Raw genomic sequence first — 13,335 nt, forward strand, 5'->3', positions numbered from 1 at the left:
AAAAAAAAAAAAGCTTGCAAGCAGCCATCTAGATGCAACGATGAGTCTCTCCTCATCTAGAGCAAAGAAGAATGAAGAAAACCAAAAACTCATGGTAACAATTAGTCCTAGTGATCTGCAGACTATACAACTATGAGACCAGAGCTAGATGGTGCCCGGCTACCACTGTCAACCACCTGGGGGGAAGATCTATGTAGGAGATCCTAGATAGAGAGGGAGAACAATGTGGAACAGAACTGAAAATCATCTAGAAAAAAAAAGGGGAGGGGGACCAAGTTTGCTGGTCTGATAGAACCTGATGGAACCACTGAGACTATGGCCCCTAGCTGCCCTTCAGGTCTGGAATTGAATCCACACCTGTGGCTTCCAACGAAACAAAAGACAGGCTGGAACATTTACCTGAGGTAGATACACTCCTTGGAGAGAACAATCATGGGAGCAAAAGGACTGTTTATGCACAGGGAGACAGCTCAGGGGGCAGGAATGCATGGAATGATGGACGCAGGGAAGATGTAACTATAAGGAGGAGGTGGTAGGGGAGCTGTTGCATTGTGGTAAATTGTAGTCAATGTCATGAGGCAAAGTGTATGTGAACAGCTATATGCAAAGTGAAGTTACTCTGTGAACTTTCACCCAAATCACAATTTTTTTAAAAAATAGGTGATCCCAGGAAGAACTGGTGAGATATGGGGAAATGAGAGGCAAAAGAAGGAAAGCCAATAAAGAAGTATGGAACTAGCTGGTTACAGATGTGGGCAGTAGTAGTTCAACCCACTGAGACCTCCTGAGAGACATCTTAGAACATCTCTGAGGTGTGAGGAAACAGATGTATTCAATCTCCTGTCCCTTGCTGTTGGAGGGATGCTCCTCAAGGTATTAACCCCTTGGCCATAAATACCCTCAGGTAGAGAGATACAGGAAGTCAAATATGTGTACAAGCAACTCTCTGCAGGTGACAGCTGGAGCAGGAGAGGTGATATGGGTGGAGGACTAACAGAGTCTCCTACAATGAGCACCACCCAGAATCAGAGCACATTATGAGAAGTCACTGCATCTTCAATTCATTGTCCAACCTGAATTCATCAAGGAGAATTCAAGTCACCTCCCCTTTAAGATCTCTCTAAGGTTTTCTGGGTTTCTAAGGCTTCCAACAGGAAATCCAATGGGGGGTTGCTATGAGTCAGAATCAACTTGATGGCAGTGGTTTGGTCTTTTGGTTTTTATTCATGAATATATGTGAGACTCAGGGAGACAAGGAAGTGAGCCAGTAGTGCGTTTGGAACAGCTAAGGGAGACAAACTTGTCTGTCAGTTTGTTGTACTGTGGTGGCTTGCATGTTGGCGTGAGACTGGAGGCTATGCCACTGGTGTTGCAAATGCCAGCAGGGTTACCCATGGTGGACAGGTATTAGCGGAGCTTCCAGAATAATTAAAGACTTGGAAGAAGGAAGGGACCACCCACTGCTCAAAGAACCGGCCAGTGAAAACCTTGTAAATAGCAGGGAAACACTGTCTGATATATTACTGGAAAACCTTATGAACAGCCCTGAAACACTGTCCAATACAGTGCCGGAAGATCACCCCTCAGGTCAGAAGGCACTCCAGATATAATTGGGGAAGAGCTGCCTCCTCAGAATAGAGCCAACCTTAATGATATAGATGGAGTAAAGCTTTCAGGACTTCCATTTGCTGATGCAGCATGACTCAAAATGAGATGAAACAGCTGCAAACATCCATTAATAATCATAACATGGAATGTATGAAGTATGAATCTAGGAAAATTGGAAATTGTCAAAAATGAAATGGAATGTATAAAGATCAATATTTTAGGCATTAGTGAGCTGAAACGTACTGGTTTTGGCCATTCTGAATCAGACAACCATACGATCTTCTATGCCAGGAATGACAAATTGAAGAGGAATGAAGTGGCATTCATCATCACAAAGAATTCTTCAAAATACATCCTGAAATGCAATGCTGTCAGTGATAAGATAATATCCATATGCCTACATGAAAGGTTAGTTAATAGTACTATTATTCAAATGTATGCACCAAGGACCAAAGCGAAAGATGAGGAAATAGAAGACTGTTAGCAACTTCTGTAGTCTGAAATTGACCAAACATGCAATCAAGATGTTGATCATCATGGGTGACTGGAATGCAAAAGTTGGAAACAAAGAAGAATCACCAGTAGTTGGAAAATATGGCCTTCGTGATAGAAATAATGCTGGAGATCGCATGTTAGAATTTTGCAAGACCAATGACTTATTCATTTCAAATACCTTTTTTCAACACAAACAGCAGCTATACACATGGACTTCACCAGATGGAATACACAGGAATCAAACTGACTACATCTGTGGCACTAGGCAATGGAGAAGCTCGGTATCTTCAGCCAAAAGAAGGCCAGGAGCTGACTGTGGAACAGACCACCAATTGCTCATATGCAAGTTCAATTTGAAACTGAAGACAAATAAAACAAGTCCATGAGTGCCAAAATATGACCTTGATTATGTCCCTCCTGAATTTAGAGACCATCTAAAGAACAGATTTGATGCACTGAACACCAATGACTGAAAATCAAAGGAATTGTGGGATGACACCAAGAACATCATCCATGAAGAAAGCAAGAGATCACTGAAAAGACAGAAAAGGAAGAAAAGATCAAATTGGATGTCAGAAGAGACTCTAAAACTTGCCCTTGAACAGAGAGTAACTAAAGCAAATGGAAGAAATGACCAGATAAAAGAGCTGAACAGAAGATTTCAAAGAGCAGCTTAAGAAGACAAAGTCAATTATTATAATGAAGCATGCAAAGACCCGGAGTTAGAAAACCAAAAGGGAAGAACGTGCTTGGCATTTCTGAAGCTGAAAGAACTGAAGAAAAAATTGAAGTCTCGAGTTGCAATATTGAAAGATTCAATGGGCAATATATTGAACGAAGCAGGAAAACACTGAAAGAAGATGGAAAGAATACAGACAGTCACTGTACCAAAAAGAATTGATGAGGAATGGGCATATGATCAAGAACCATTGGTACTGAAGGAAGAAGTCGAAGCTGCACTGAAGGAACTGGCGAAGAACAAGACTCCAGGAATAGACAGAATACCCACTGAGATGTTTTAACAAATGGTTGCCGCACTGGAGGCACTCATTCATCTATGCCAAAAAATCTGGAATACAGCTACCTGACCAACTGACTGGAAAAGATCCATATTTGTACCCATTCCAAAGAAAGGTGATCCCACAGAATGTGGAAATTATCGTTAATATTGCATGTCACTAAAATCTTACTGAAAATAATTCAAAAACGATCACAGCAGTATATTAACAGAGAACTTCCAGAAATGCAAGCTGGATTCAAAAGAGGATATGGAACAAGGGATATCATTGCTGATGTCAGATGGATCTTGGCTGAAAGCAAAAAATACCAGAAAGATATTTATTTATGTTTTATTGACTATGCAAAAGCATTTGATTGTGTGGATCATAACAAATTATGGATAACATTGAGAAGAATGGGAATTCTAGAACCCTTAATTGTGCTCATGAGGAACCTTTACACAGACCAGGGGCTGTTGTTTGAACAGAACAAGGGGATACTGCATGCTTGAAAATTAGGAATGAGTGTGTCAGAGTTGTATCCTTTCACTATACTTATTCAATATGCATGCTGAACAAATAATGCCAGCAGCTGGACTATATGAAGAAAAGTGTGGCATCAGGATTGGAGGAAGAATCATAACAACCCACGATACGCAGATGACACAACTTTGCTTGCTGAAAGTAAGGATGACGTGAAGCACTTACTGATGAAGATTGAAGAGTACAGTCTGCAGAATGGATTATATCTCAATATAAAGAAAACAAAAATCTTCACAACTGGGCCAATAAGCAGCATCACAATAAATGGAGAAAAGACGGAAGTCATCAAAGATTTCATATTAGCTGGTTCTACTATCAACACCAATGGAAGCAGCAGTCAAGATATCAGAAGACATATTGCATTGGGCAAATCTGCTGCAAAAGACCTCTTTCAAGTGCTGAAGAACAAAGATGTAACTTTGAAGACTTAGGTGCTTCTAACCCAAGCCATGGTATTTTCAATCACCTCATATGCACGTGAGAGCTGGACAATGAATAAGGAAGATCGAAGAAGAGTTGATGCTTTTGAGTTGTGGTGTTGGATAAGAATGCTGAAAGTATGATATACTGCTAGAAGAATGAACAAAGCTGTTGTGGAAGTTCAGCCAGAAGGCTCCTTGGAAGTGAGAATGGCCAGACTTTGTCTGGCCTACTTTGGTCATGTTGTCAGAAAGGACAATTCCATGGAGAAGGAAATCATGCTTGGTAAAGTGGAGAGTCAGTGAAAAAGGGGAAGGTCCTCAAGAAGATGGATTGACACAGTGGCTGCAATGATGGGCTCAGGTATAGCAAGGATCATGAGGCTGGCACAGGACCAGGTAGTGTTTCATTCTGTTGTACACAGGGTCACTATGAGTTGGAGATAACTCAACTGCACCTAACAACAATAAAGGCTTCCAACAGAATGTGAAATTATCTAACGATATCATATGCAAGTAAAATCTTGCTGAAGATAATTCAAAAACAGTTGCAGCACCACTCTGAGAGGGATCTATGTAGGAGATCCTGGATAGAGTGGGAGAAGAATGTGGAACAAAACTCAAATCATTTAAAAAAAAATGGTGAGGGGGGTGGGAGGACCAGGTTTGCTGGTCTGATAGAGCCTGATGGAACCACTGAGACTATGGCCCCTAGCTGCCCTTCAGGTCTGGAACTGAACCCACTCCTGTCACTTCCAGGCAAACAAAAGACAGGTATTTGAGCTGAATATTTACATTAGGTAGATATACTCCTTGGAGAGAACAATTACAGGAGAATAGAAGGGCTGTGTATGTACAAGGAGACAGCTCGGTGGGGCAGGAGTGCACGGAGGGTAGGACACAGGGAAAAGGTAACCATCGGGAGGAAGTGGGAGGGGAGTTGTTACATTGGGGTAAATTGTAGTCAATATCATGAGACAAAATGTATGTGAACTGCTGTATGGAAAGTGAATTTGCTGTGTAAACTTTCACCCAAATCACAATTCAAAAAAAATAAAATAAAAAGTTGCAGCGGTATATTGACAGGGAACTTCCAGAAATGCAAGCTGTATTCAGAAGAGGATGTGGGTCCAGTCACCAACCTGTTGCCAAGGACTCAGCAGCCTGCCCCTAATGCCCCTTTGCTTTCTGACGCTCTGTCTCCCTTGCCTACCTTCTCTCACTGCCGCCTTCCACAGGCCGTTTCCACCAAGGAAAAGGTATCATACCGTAGTACTGTATGTCTGCTATCTAGTACCTCCACTCTTTCAACCCCTTTGCTTATGCAAGTAAGGATGATGACTTACTTCTTGCTGGGACTGAGGATTATATCCATATAAGAATTCAACAGAGAAATAGCAAGAAGATCCTTACCACTGTAAACAGGATTGCTGATGATTATGATAAAAAGAAACTAAGGAGGGTGTTTAAGAAGAAATTTGCCTGCAATGGTACTGTCATTGAGCATCCAGAATATAGAGAAGTCAGTCAGCTACAAGGTGGCCAATGCAAGAACATATGCCAGTTCCTTGTAGAGACTGGACTGGCTAAGGACAAGCAGCTGAAAGTTCATGGGTTTTAAGGGCTTGTGGCTCACTGAACCTTAAGTGATGATTTCCTTGCAATGAGTAGAAAATTTCCTGTGTGTTCCTTCTCACAAGTTTAAAACCTCACAGCTTGTGCAATGTAACAATTGGGGTCCACTTTTATCTTGGACTGTGTAGCTCCTTCATGCAATAAACTGCAAAAAAAAAAAAAGAACATAGAAGGACGGATATCATTGCTGATGTCAGATGGATCTTGGCTGAAAGAAGAGAGTATCAGAAACATGTTTACTTGTGTTTTATTGACTATGCAAAAGCATTCCACTGTGTGGACCATAACTAATTATGGATAACATTGAGAAAAGTGGGAATTCCAGAACACTTAATTGTGCTCATAAGGAACCTGTACATAGACGAGGAGGCTGTCATTTGAACAGAACAAGGAAATACTGCATGGTTTAAAATTAGGATGGGAGCATGGCAGGATTGTATCCTTTCACCATACTTGTTTAATCTGCATGCTGAGCAAATAATCCAAGAAGATGGACTATATGAAGAAGAATGTGGCATCAGGATTGGAGGAAAATTCATTAACAACCTAGGATACATAGACGACACAAACCTTGCTCACTGAAAATGAAGATGACTTGAAGCATTTACTGATGAAGATTAAAGACTACAGTCTGCTGTATGGATTACACCTCAACATAAAGAAAACAAAAATCTTCACAATTGGACCAATGAGCAGGATCACAATAGATGGCAAAAAGACTGAAGTTGTCAAAGACTTCGTATTACTTGGTTCTACAATCAACACCAATGGAAGCAGCAGTCAAGACATCAGATGACGTACTGCACTGGGCAAATCTGCTGCAAAAGATCTCTTTCAAGTGCTGAAGAGCAAAGATGTAACTTTTAAGACTAAGGTGTGCGTAACCCAAGCCATCATGTTTTCAGTAGCCTCATGTACACGTGAAAGCTGAACAATCAATAAGGAAGACCAAAGAAGAGTTGGTACTTTTGAGTTGTGCTGTTGGCTAAGAATACTGAAAGTATAATGGACTGCCAGAAGAACTAACAGATCTGTCCCGGAGGAAGTGCAGCTAGAATGCTCCTTGGAAGCAAGAATGGCCAAACTTCGACTCACTTACTTTGGTCATGTTGTCAGAAGGGACCGTTCCCTGCAGAAGGGTATCATGCTTGGTAAAGCAGAGGGTCAGCGAAGAAGGGGAAGGCCCTCAATGAGATGGACTAACCCAGTGGTTGCAACAATGGGCTCATGTATAGCAGGGATTATGAGGCTGGTGCAGAACTGGGCAGTGTTTCATTCTGTTGTACACAGGGTCACTATAAATTGGTGCCAACTCGACAGCACCTGACAACAACAACAAAAGGCTTCCGAGACCAAACTCAATGCCATCAAATTGATTCCAACTCATATCAACCTCAACTGGGTTTCTGAGACTATACATCTTTACAGAAGCAGACTGCCTTATTTTTCTTCTGCAGAGTGGCTAGTGGGTTCAAACCACCAACATTTTGGTTAGCAGCCAAATGCCTGAACCACTACACCACTGAGCTCCTTTTCTAAGGCTTACCAACTTCAATCTTCTGGGTAGGAAGAGGCTCAAGCAACATTTGGCCTAGGCAGAATTTAGTTTCATTGTTGTGTCTATTTATTTATTTTAATAGCTATATTCTACTTGCAAGTATACTAGTTTTCTGTTCATTGTAGTAATATAAACTTTTCTGAAAGCTGGAACACAAACATACATGTACACTACTGTCACTACAACACTATTTGCAATAGCAGAAAGATGGAAACAACCTAAATGTCCATCAACAGGTGAATGGGTAAACAACATGTGGTACAGACATACAATGGTATGTTACTCTGCCATAAAGAGAAAAGAAGTCCTGATATGAGGATGAACCTTGAAACATCATGCTGAGTGAAGTCAGTCAGTCACAAAAGGGTAAATATTATCTGATTCCACTCATATGAAATATCTCAAATAGCCAAGTACATACAGACCTATGTTTACTAACGGTGACTAAGGGTGGGCAGAAGTAAGGAGGACAGGGGGACTCACTGCTTAGAAGGCACTGAACTTCTACTACGGAAGATGGAAAAATCAGCAAACAGATAATGGTGATCGTTACACAACATGATGAACACAATTGATGTCAATGAATTGTACACGTGAACAATGCTGAAATGGCAAATGTTTTTGTTACAAATATATTTACCACAATAATAAGAAGAAGATAAATATAAGAAATAAATTGAGCTGTTCTGTAGACAAGTACTAAGTGTTAAGCTTCCCAGTGTTAAAGGCTATAGTCAAAGGTGACTCACAAATGGCTGAGGTCTAGGAAGCACTTAGTTTGGGGAAGCTCCCTCTGGTAACTGTTATGCAAAGAAACTGTCTCATGTATTTTGCTGCTCATGATAAGCTCAGAAAGACCACCCTCTGTTGACCTCTCCCCTGAGAGAAGTGAAAAGGGACTCCTCCTTTTTCCTGTCCTTTACAGAGAGGATTTGAACTACCCCCAGCACAGTAACCCTCTGTCTGCCCAGTCATGGATTACAAATGAAATTCGTATCTAACAGGTCTAACTTTAGCCACAGGAAACTGGAGTGCTCAGAGGACCCAAAAGGATTAGCCATGCTTTGTTTGAGGATGGGCACATTATCTTTACTTAACTTTCTTCCTTCCCTTTTTTGGGAGGGGAGAATGTAGAGGCTGGGTTTGGAGAGTAAGCGGGAAGCTAGGCCTGCCTGGCCCATTTCCTGGTCAGCTTTGTAAGAGATTCCCCCCTCCCCTTTTATTGTCACAGTACTGGCTCTCAAATTTATGGTACATAGCATTAGGACCAAGTGATGCCCAGTTTAGGATGTGTCATAAGAGATACTTTGATAATGAAAACGACCACCCAAATGAGAAAATGTAAAATGCTCTATGCTTCTGTACAATAGGAAAGTTGTAGTTTTCTACGACTTCCATTCACGCATGCTTTCTGGTTTTAACACAATGGACAGGATTTACAGATATCTGTTTCATTATTTTTTCCACAAGTCACCAGGTCATAATTTATGTTACCTTTCACCTGTCTTTCCTTGGGTAGTGGAAACAGTTAATGTGCTCAGCTGCTAACCAAAAAGTTAGAAGTTCAAGTCTACCCCAGAGGCACCTTGGGAAAAGGCCTGGCAATCTACTTTTGAAAAATCAGCCACTGGAAGTCCTACGGAGCACAGTTCTACACTGACTTACATGGAACTAACTTGATGATAACTGGGTACTAGGTTTTCCTATTTGATGTATAGGTAATAACATACCAACTGGGTGATATTACGATTAGGATTATCACCTAGTTTTTAAAGTTGAATTAGCTGTGTGACCTTTAGCATTTTACTCCCCTCTCTAGATCTCAGTTTCATTATCTGTAAAATTAGGGAGTTGGACCAGATGACCTTTAAACGTTCCTTCTGATATTTTATGCATTCCTGACAACATGTGGCCAAGGAGATCACTGTATGAGGGAGGAAGGTAGGTAATGAGCATGGCAGATTGGGAAACAGTTTCTCAAAATAAATTTGAGATTTTCCATTTGTCTCCAAAATCAGGGATTCTGAGAACCCAATCTGTACACAGTGCCACTGCAGGCCCCAGCACAGCCCAGTGCATGTGCAAAGAAGGTAACCAGCAAATGGGTACTGAGCAAATGCATAGCTGAACAAGTCCTCTCAGTGCCCCAAGGGCCAAGGCTAACTGGCAAAGGGACTGATAAGGGAGAACAGAAAAAGCAAGAGATTTAGAGAAAAAGGGGAGAGCAGGCAAGAGTGGAGAGATGAGAGGTAGGAGAGAGGGAGAGGAAAAGAGGCATATAAATACAGTATATGAACATACATACGTATCACACATATGCACAAACACATACACACAAACACAACTGTCTACAAGTCAGAGTTTAATATCTTACACTTCAATGTAGGAATGTAGGGGTGATGGTGGGGAGGGGCTGAAACAACAAGATGGCATTTCAGACTCATAATACTGGCTAAATTAAAAAGTCTATTAAAAAGTCTAACAAAACATCAACCAATCTCTCCCTGTTTCACACATACCCACCCAGACCATATCATCACACTGAGAAATGTAAAATGCAAATGGGTTGCAATGCTACTAGCTCTTGCCTCCTAGCGAACTCACAATTACATAGCTGTATTTGTTTCCCTGTTTTTTTCTTTTTTTTTTTTTTTTAATTGTCCTTTGGGTGCAAATTTACAGAGCAGAATTTGTTTTACATTCAATAGTTTGTGCACATTTGATTTCACACCCCAATTGCCAACCCCAACCCTAGCCCTCTCTTCTCCCCTCCCTTCTCTGGCTCCCCACCCCCATCCCTGTGTCCTTCTTAACTATGCACTCCTGTCTGTCCAGCTTTCCTTCCCTGTGAATGATGCCCCTCTGGTACCCCATGGCCAATTGCTCCAAGAGGTGTATCTCTGTAGAGTAGGTGGGTTCATCACCTTGAGTTGGGTGTTCTGCATGTAGGTCTTTCTACTGTTGGGCTGAGGGTCAGTCCTTGGGAGTGAGTCCTATCCCAGGCCCAAAGGTTATTCCCAGGGCCGTAGTCTTGGAGATCCTACCAGACTCCATCCAACTAGTAAATCTGGTCATTATTGTGTTTTTGAATTCTGTTCCACATTTTTCCTCCTGTTTTATCCAAGATCTCCAGTTTTGATTCCTTCCCGAGTGGTTGGCACTGGTAGCTGGGCACCATTCAGTTCTTGTGGTCTTGAGGTCCATCATATCCTTGGACTAATTGTTTTCAAATGCCCTTGATTTTCTACGCTTCAGACAAGAGGACACCATCAGCTGCATCTTAGGTGGCTCCTCAAAAGCTTTTAAGACCCCAGTCCCTACTCACCAAAGTAGGTATGGAACAAGGCTTTTATGTACTATGTTGTGCCAGTTTTTTTTTTTTTTTTTTTTTCCATCCAACCAGAATTGTAAAACCTCCCTGAATCTGGATTAGTGGTTCTCAGAATTTGTGGTTCCAGGACCCTTTCTACTTTAAAAATTATTGACAGTCCCAAAGAGTTTTTTGTTGATGTGAATTATATCAATCAATATTTCTGGTACTAGGAAATAAAACTGAGATGTTTCAAAAATATTCATTAATGCTTACAAAATATAACAACTCTATTATTTGTTAATCTGATTAACGTAATTTAATGGAAATTAACTCAATTTTCTAAAACAGCAGAAAGAGAAGTAGCACTGTTTTATATTGGCCAACTCTGAATGTCTGACTGTATAGTGGAGAAGACAGCTGGATTCCTACATCCATTCTGCAGTCAATCTGCTGTGATGTGTTGTATTGGTTGACACATCTGAAGGAACTGTTTTGTAGTTATGTAGTTAGAAAAGAAGGAACCCTGGTGGTGTAATGGTTAAGTTCTTGGGTACTCACTGGAAGATTAGCAACTTGAACCCACCAGTGGCTCCATGAGAAAAAAACCTGACAAGATTTTGGCCTAGAAAACCCTATGGGGCAGTTCCATTCTGTCACATAAGTTTGCTTTGAGTCAAAATCAACTCAATGACACAAAAACAACAAATTAGGAAAGAGAGGCCCTCACAAACTCCCTAGTTCTCAGAAACTGCTAGGGGTCCTTGGATCACAATTGGAGAACCACTGTTTCTGGCCACCTTCCATTCTGCCAAAAGTTGTCTTTTTGTTGTTATTGAGAATATACACAGCAAAACATATACCAGTTCAACAGTTTCTCCATGTACAGCTCAGTGACACTGATTACATTCTTCAAGTTGTGTAACCATTCTCAGACTCCTTTTCTGAGTTGTTCCTCTCCCATTAACATAAACTCAATGCCCCCTAAGGTTCCTATCTAATCTTTAAAGTTACGGTTGCCACTTTGATCCCCTATAGATAGTTCTTAAAAGAGCATTATGCTCAAAGCAGACATTTTTTACTAGTTACACTAAACTATTGTTTGGCTTTAAAAAGACTTCAGGGGATATTTTTGGCTTAAGCTATAAAGATTACCTCAGGGCAATAGTTTCAGAGGTTCATCAGCTTCCATGGCTCCACAATGTCTACAGTCCATGAGAATTTGACATTTCCCCCCTTTTGATCAGGATTCTTCTATAGAATCATTGATCAAAATATTAGTAATGGTAGCTGGGTACATCCAGCTCTTCTGCTCTCTGGCAAAGGAGACTATTGTTCATTAAGAAAATTAGTCACATATTCCATATTCTCCTCCTATGCCTGACTCTCCTTTGTCTGATGCTTCAGGCTAATAGAGACCAACTGTTGTGCCTTGGATGACCAACTGTAAGCTTTTAAGACCCCAGGAACCACACAATGAACTAGGAGGTAGTACAGAAGCACTAAGCATTTTATTAGGCCAATTAACTGGATGTCCCTTGAAACCATGTCCCTAACCCTCCAAACCAAGGAACTAAATCTCATGAGGTATTTGGTTGTACATAAGCAGTCTTAGCAACTACTCTTTTTTTCTTTTTGTCATTGTTGTAAATATGGCTATCACACAACTTTTGCCAACTTAACTTTTACAGGTGTATCAACTTATTAAGGAGCCCCGGTGGCACAGTGGCTAAGGACTTGGCTGGTAACTAAAAGGTCACCAGTTCAAACCTACCATCTGCTCTATGGAAGAAGATGTAGCAGTCTGCTTCCTTACAGATTATAGCCTAAGAAACCCTATGAGGCAGTTCTACTGTGTCCTTTAGGGTTGCTATGAGTCAGAATTCAACTTCACAGCAACAGGTTTGGTTTGAGCTTTTACCAACTTATTGACAGCACTTACAATCATTGTCTATGCAACCATACACTTAATCAATGTGATTTTTCCATCATCATAAACCAAAACTCTGTACTCCATAAGCATTAACCCTCTCTTTCTCCCTCCTTCTTACTCCACTGATAAACTTTGCTCTCTATACATTCACCTTTTCTTGTCTTTTTATATAAATGAGATCATATCAAAAGATGTCTTAACACAAATACAATCATGTTACTTCCTGCTTCATTCAAGTCAGCAATGCTTTCTATGGCTCACAGAGTTAAGTTCAAATGCCACTCACAAGACTCTTCCCATCTGGCCAAGCCAGTCCCTCCCTGTCCAAACTCCACTACAGTTCTCTTACATGCTGAGTGCTCTGCCCAAAGCTGGGTACACGTGGATGCCTGAACCTGTCATGCTTGTTCATGCCTCTGAGACTCAGCCTTCCTCCTACCTGAAGAACTCCTATGCACCTTCAACCCAAAGGTCATCTCTTCCAGAAGCCTTCTCTGATTTACTCTTTCCCTAACCAGTAGCCAACAAGTTGATTCCAACTCATGGCAACCCCATGTGTGCCACAGTACAACTGTGCTCCATAGGTTTTTCAGTAACTGTTTTTTTTTCAGAAATAGATCTTCGGCTCCTTCTTCCAAAGGGCCTTTTGGGTGGATTCAAACCCCTAATCTTCCAGCTAGCAGCCAAGTGTTTGCACACTTAGGGATTCCTACCCTTTTTCCTTAAAGTTCCCCTTTTTAAAAAAAGATATTTTAAAGATATGTAATGTTGTTGTTGTTGTTGTTGTTATGTGCCGTCGAGTCGGCCCCGACTCATAGCGACCCCTCCTTGGGTTT

At 41.1% G+C, this 13,335-nt stretch overlaps 1 protein-coding gene across 1 annotated transcript in view; it reads left to right on the forward strand.

Annotated features, from left to right (window-relative positions):
• LOC103193949 (eukaryotic translation initiation factor 1-like) overlaps positions 1-5,684 on the forward strand; it is a 68,320-nt gene extending 62,636 nt beyond the window's left edge. The window contains exon 2 of the mRNA XM_042780471.1: positions 5,393-5,684. Coding sequence (XP_042636405.1) covers positions 5,393-5,684 — 292 coding nt within the window. The remainder of the gene's footprint in view (positions 1-5,392) is intronic.
• The last annotated feature ends 7,651 nt before the right edge of the window (positions 5,685-13,335 follow it).

Source organism: Orycteropus afer, unplaced genomic scaffold, assembly GCF_000298275.1.
Source record: "Orycteropus afer afer isolate SDZICR_OR568_19922 unplaced genomic scaffold, OryAfe1.0 scaffold00041, whole genome shotgun sequence".
In the NCBI taxonomy this organism is placed as follows: Eukaryota; Metazoa; Chordata; class Mammalia; order Tubulidentata; family Orycteropodidae; genus Orycteropus; species Orycteropus afer.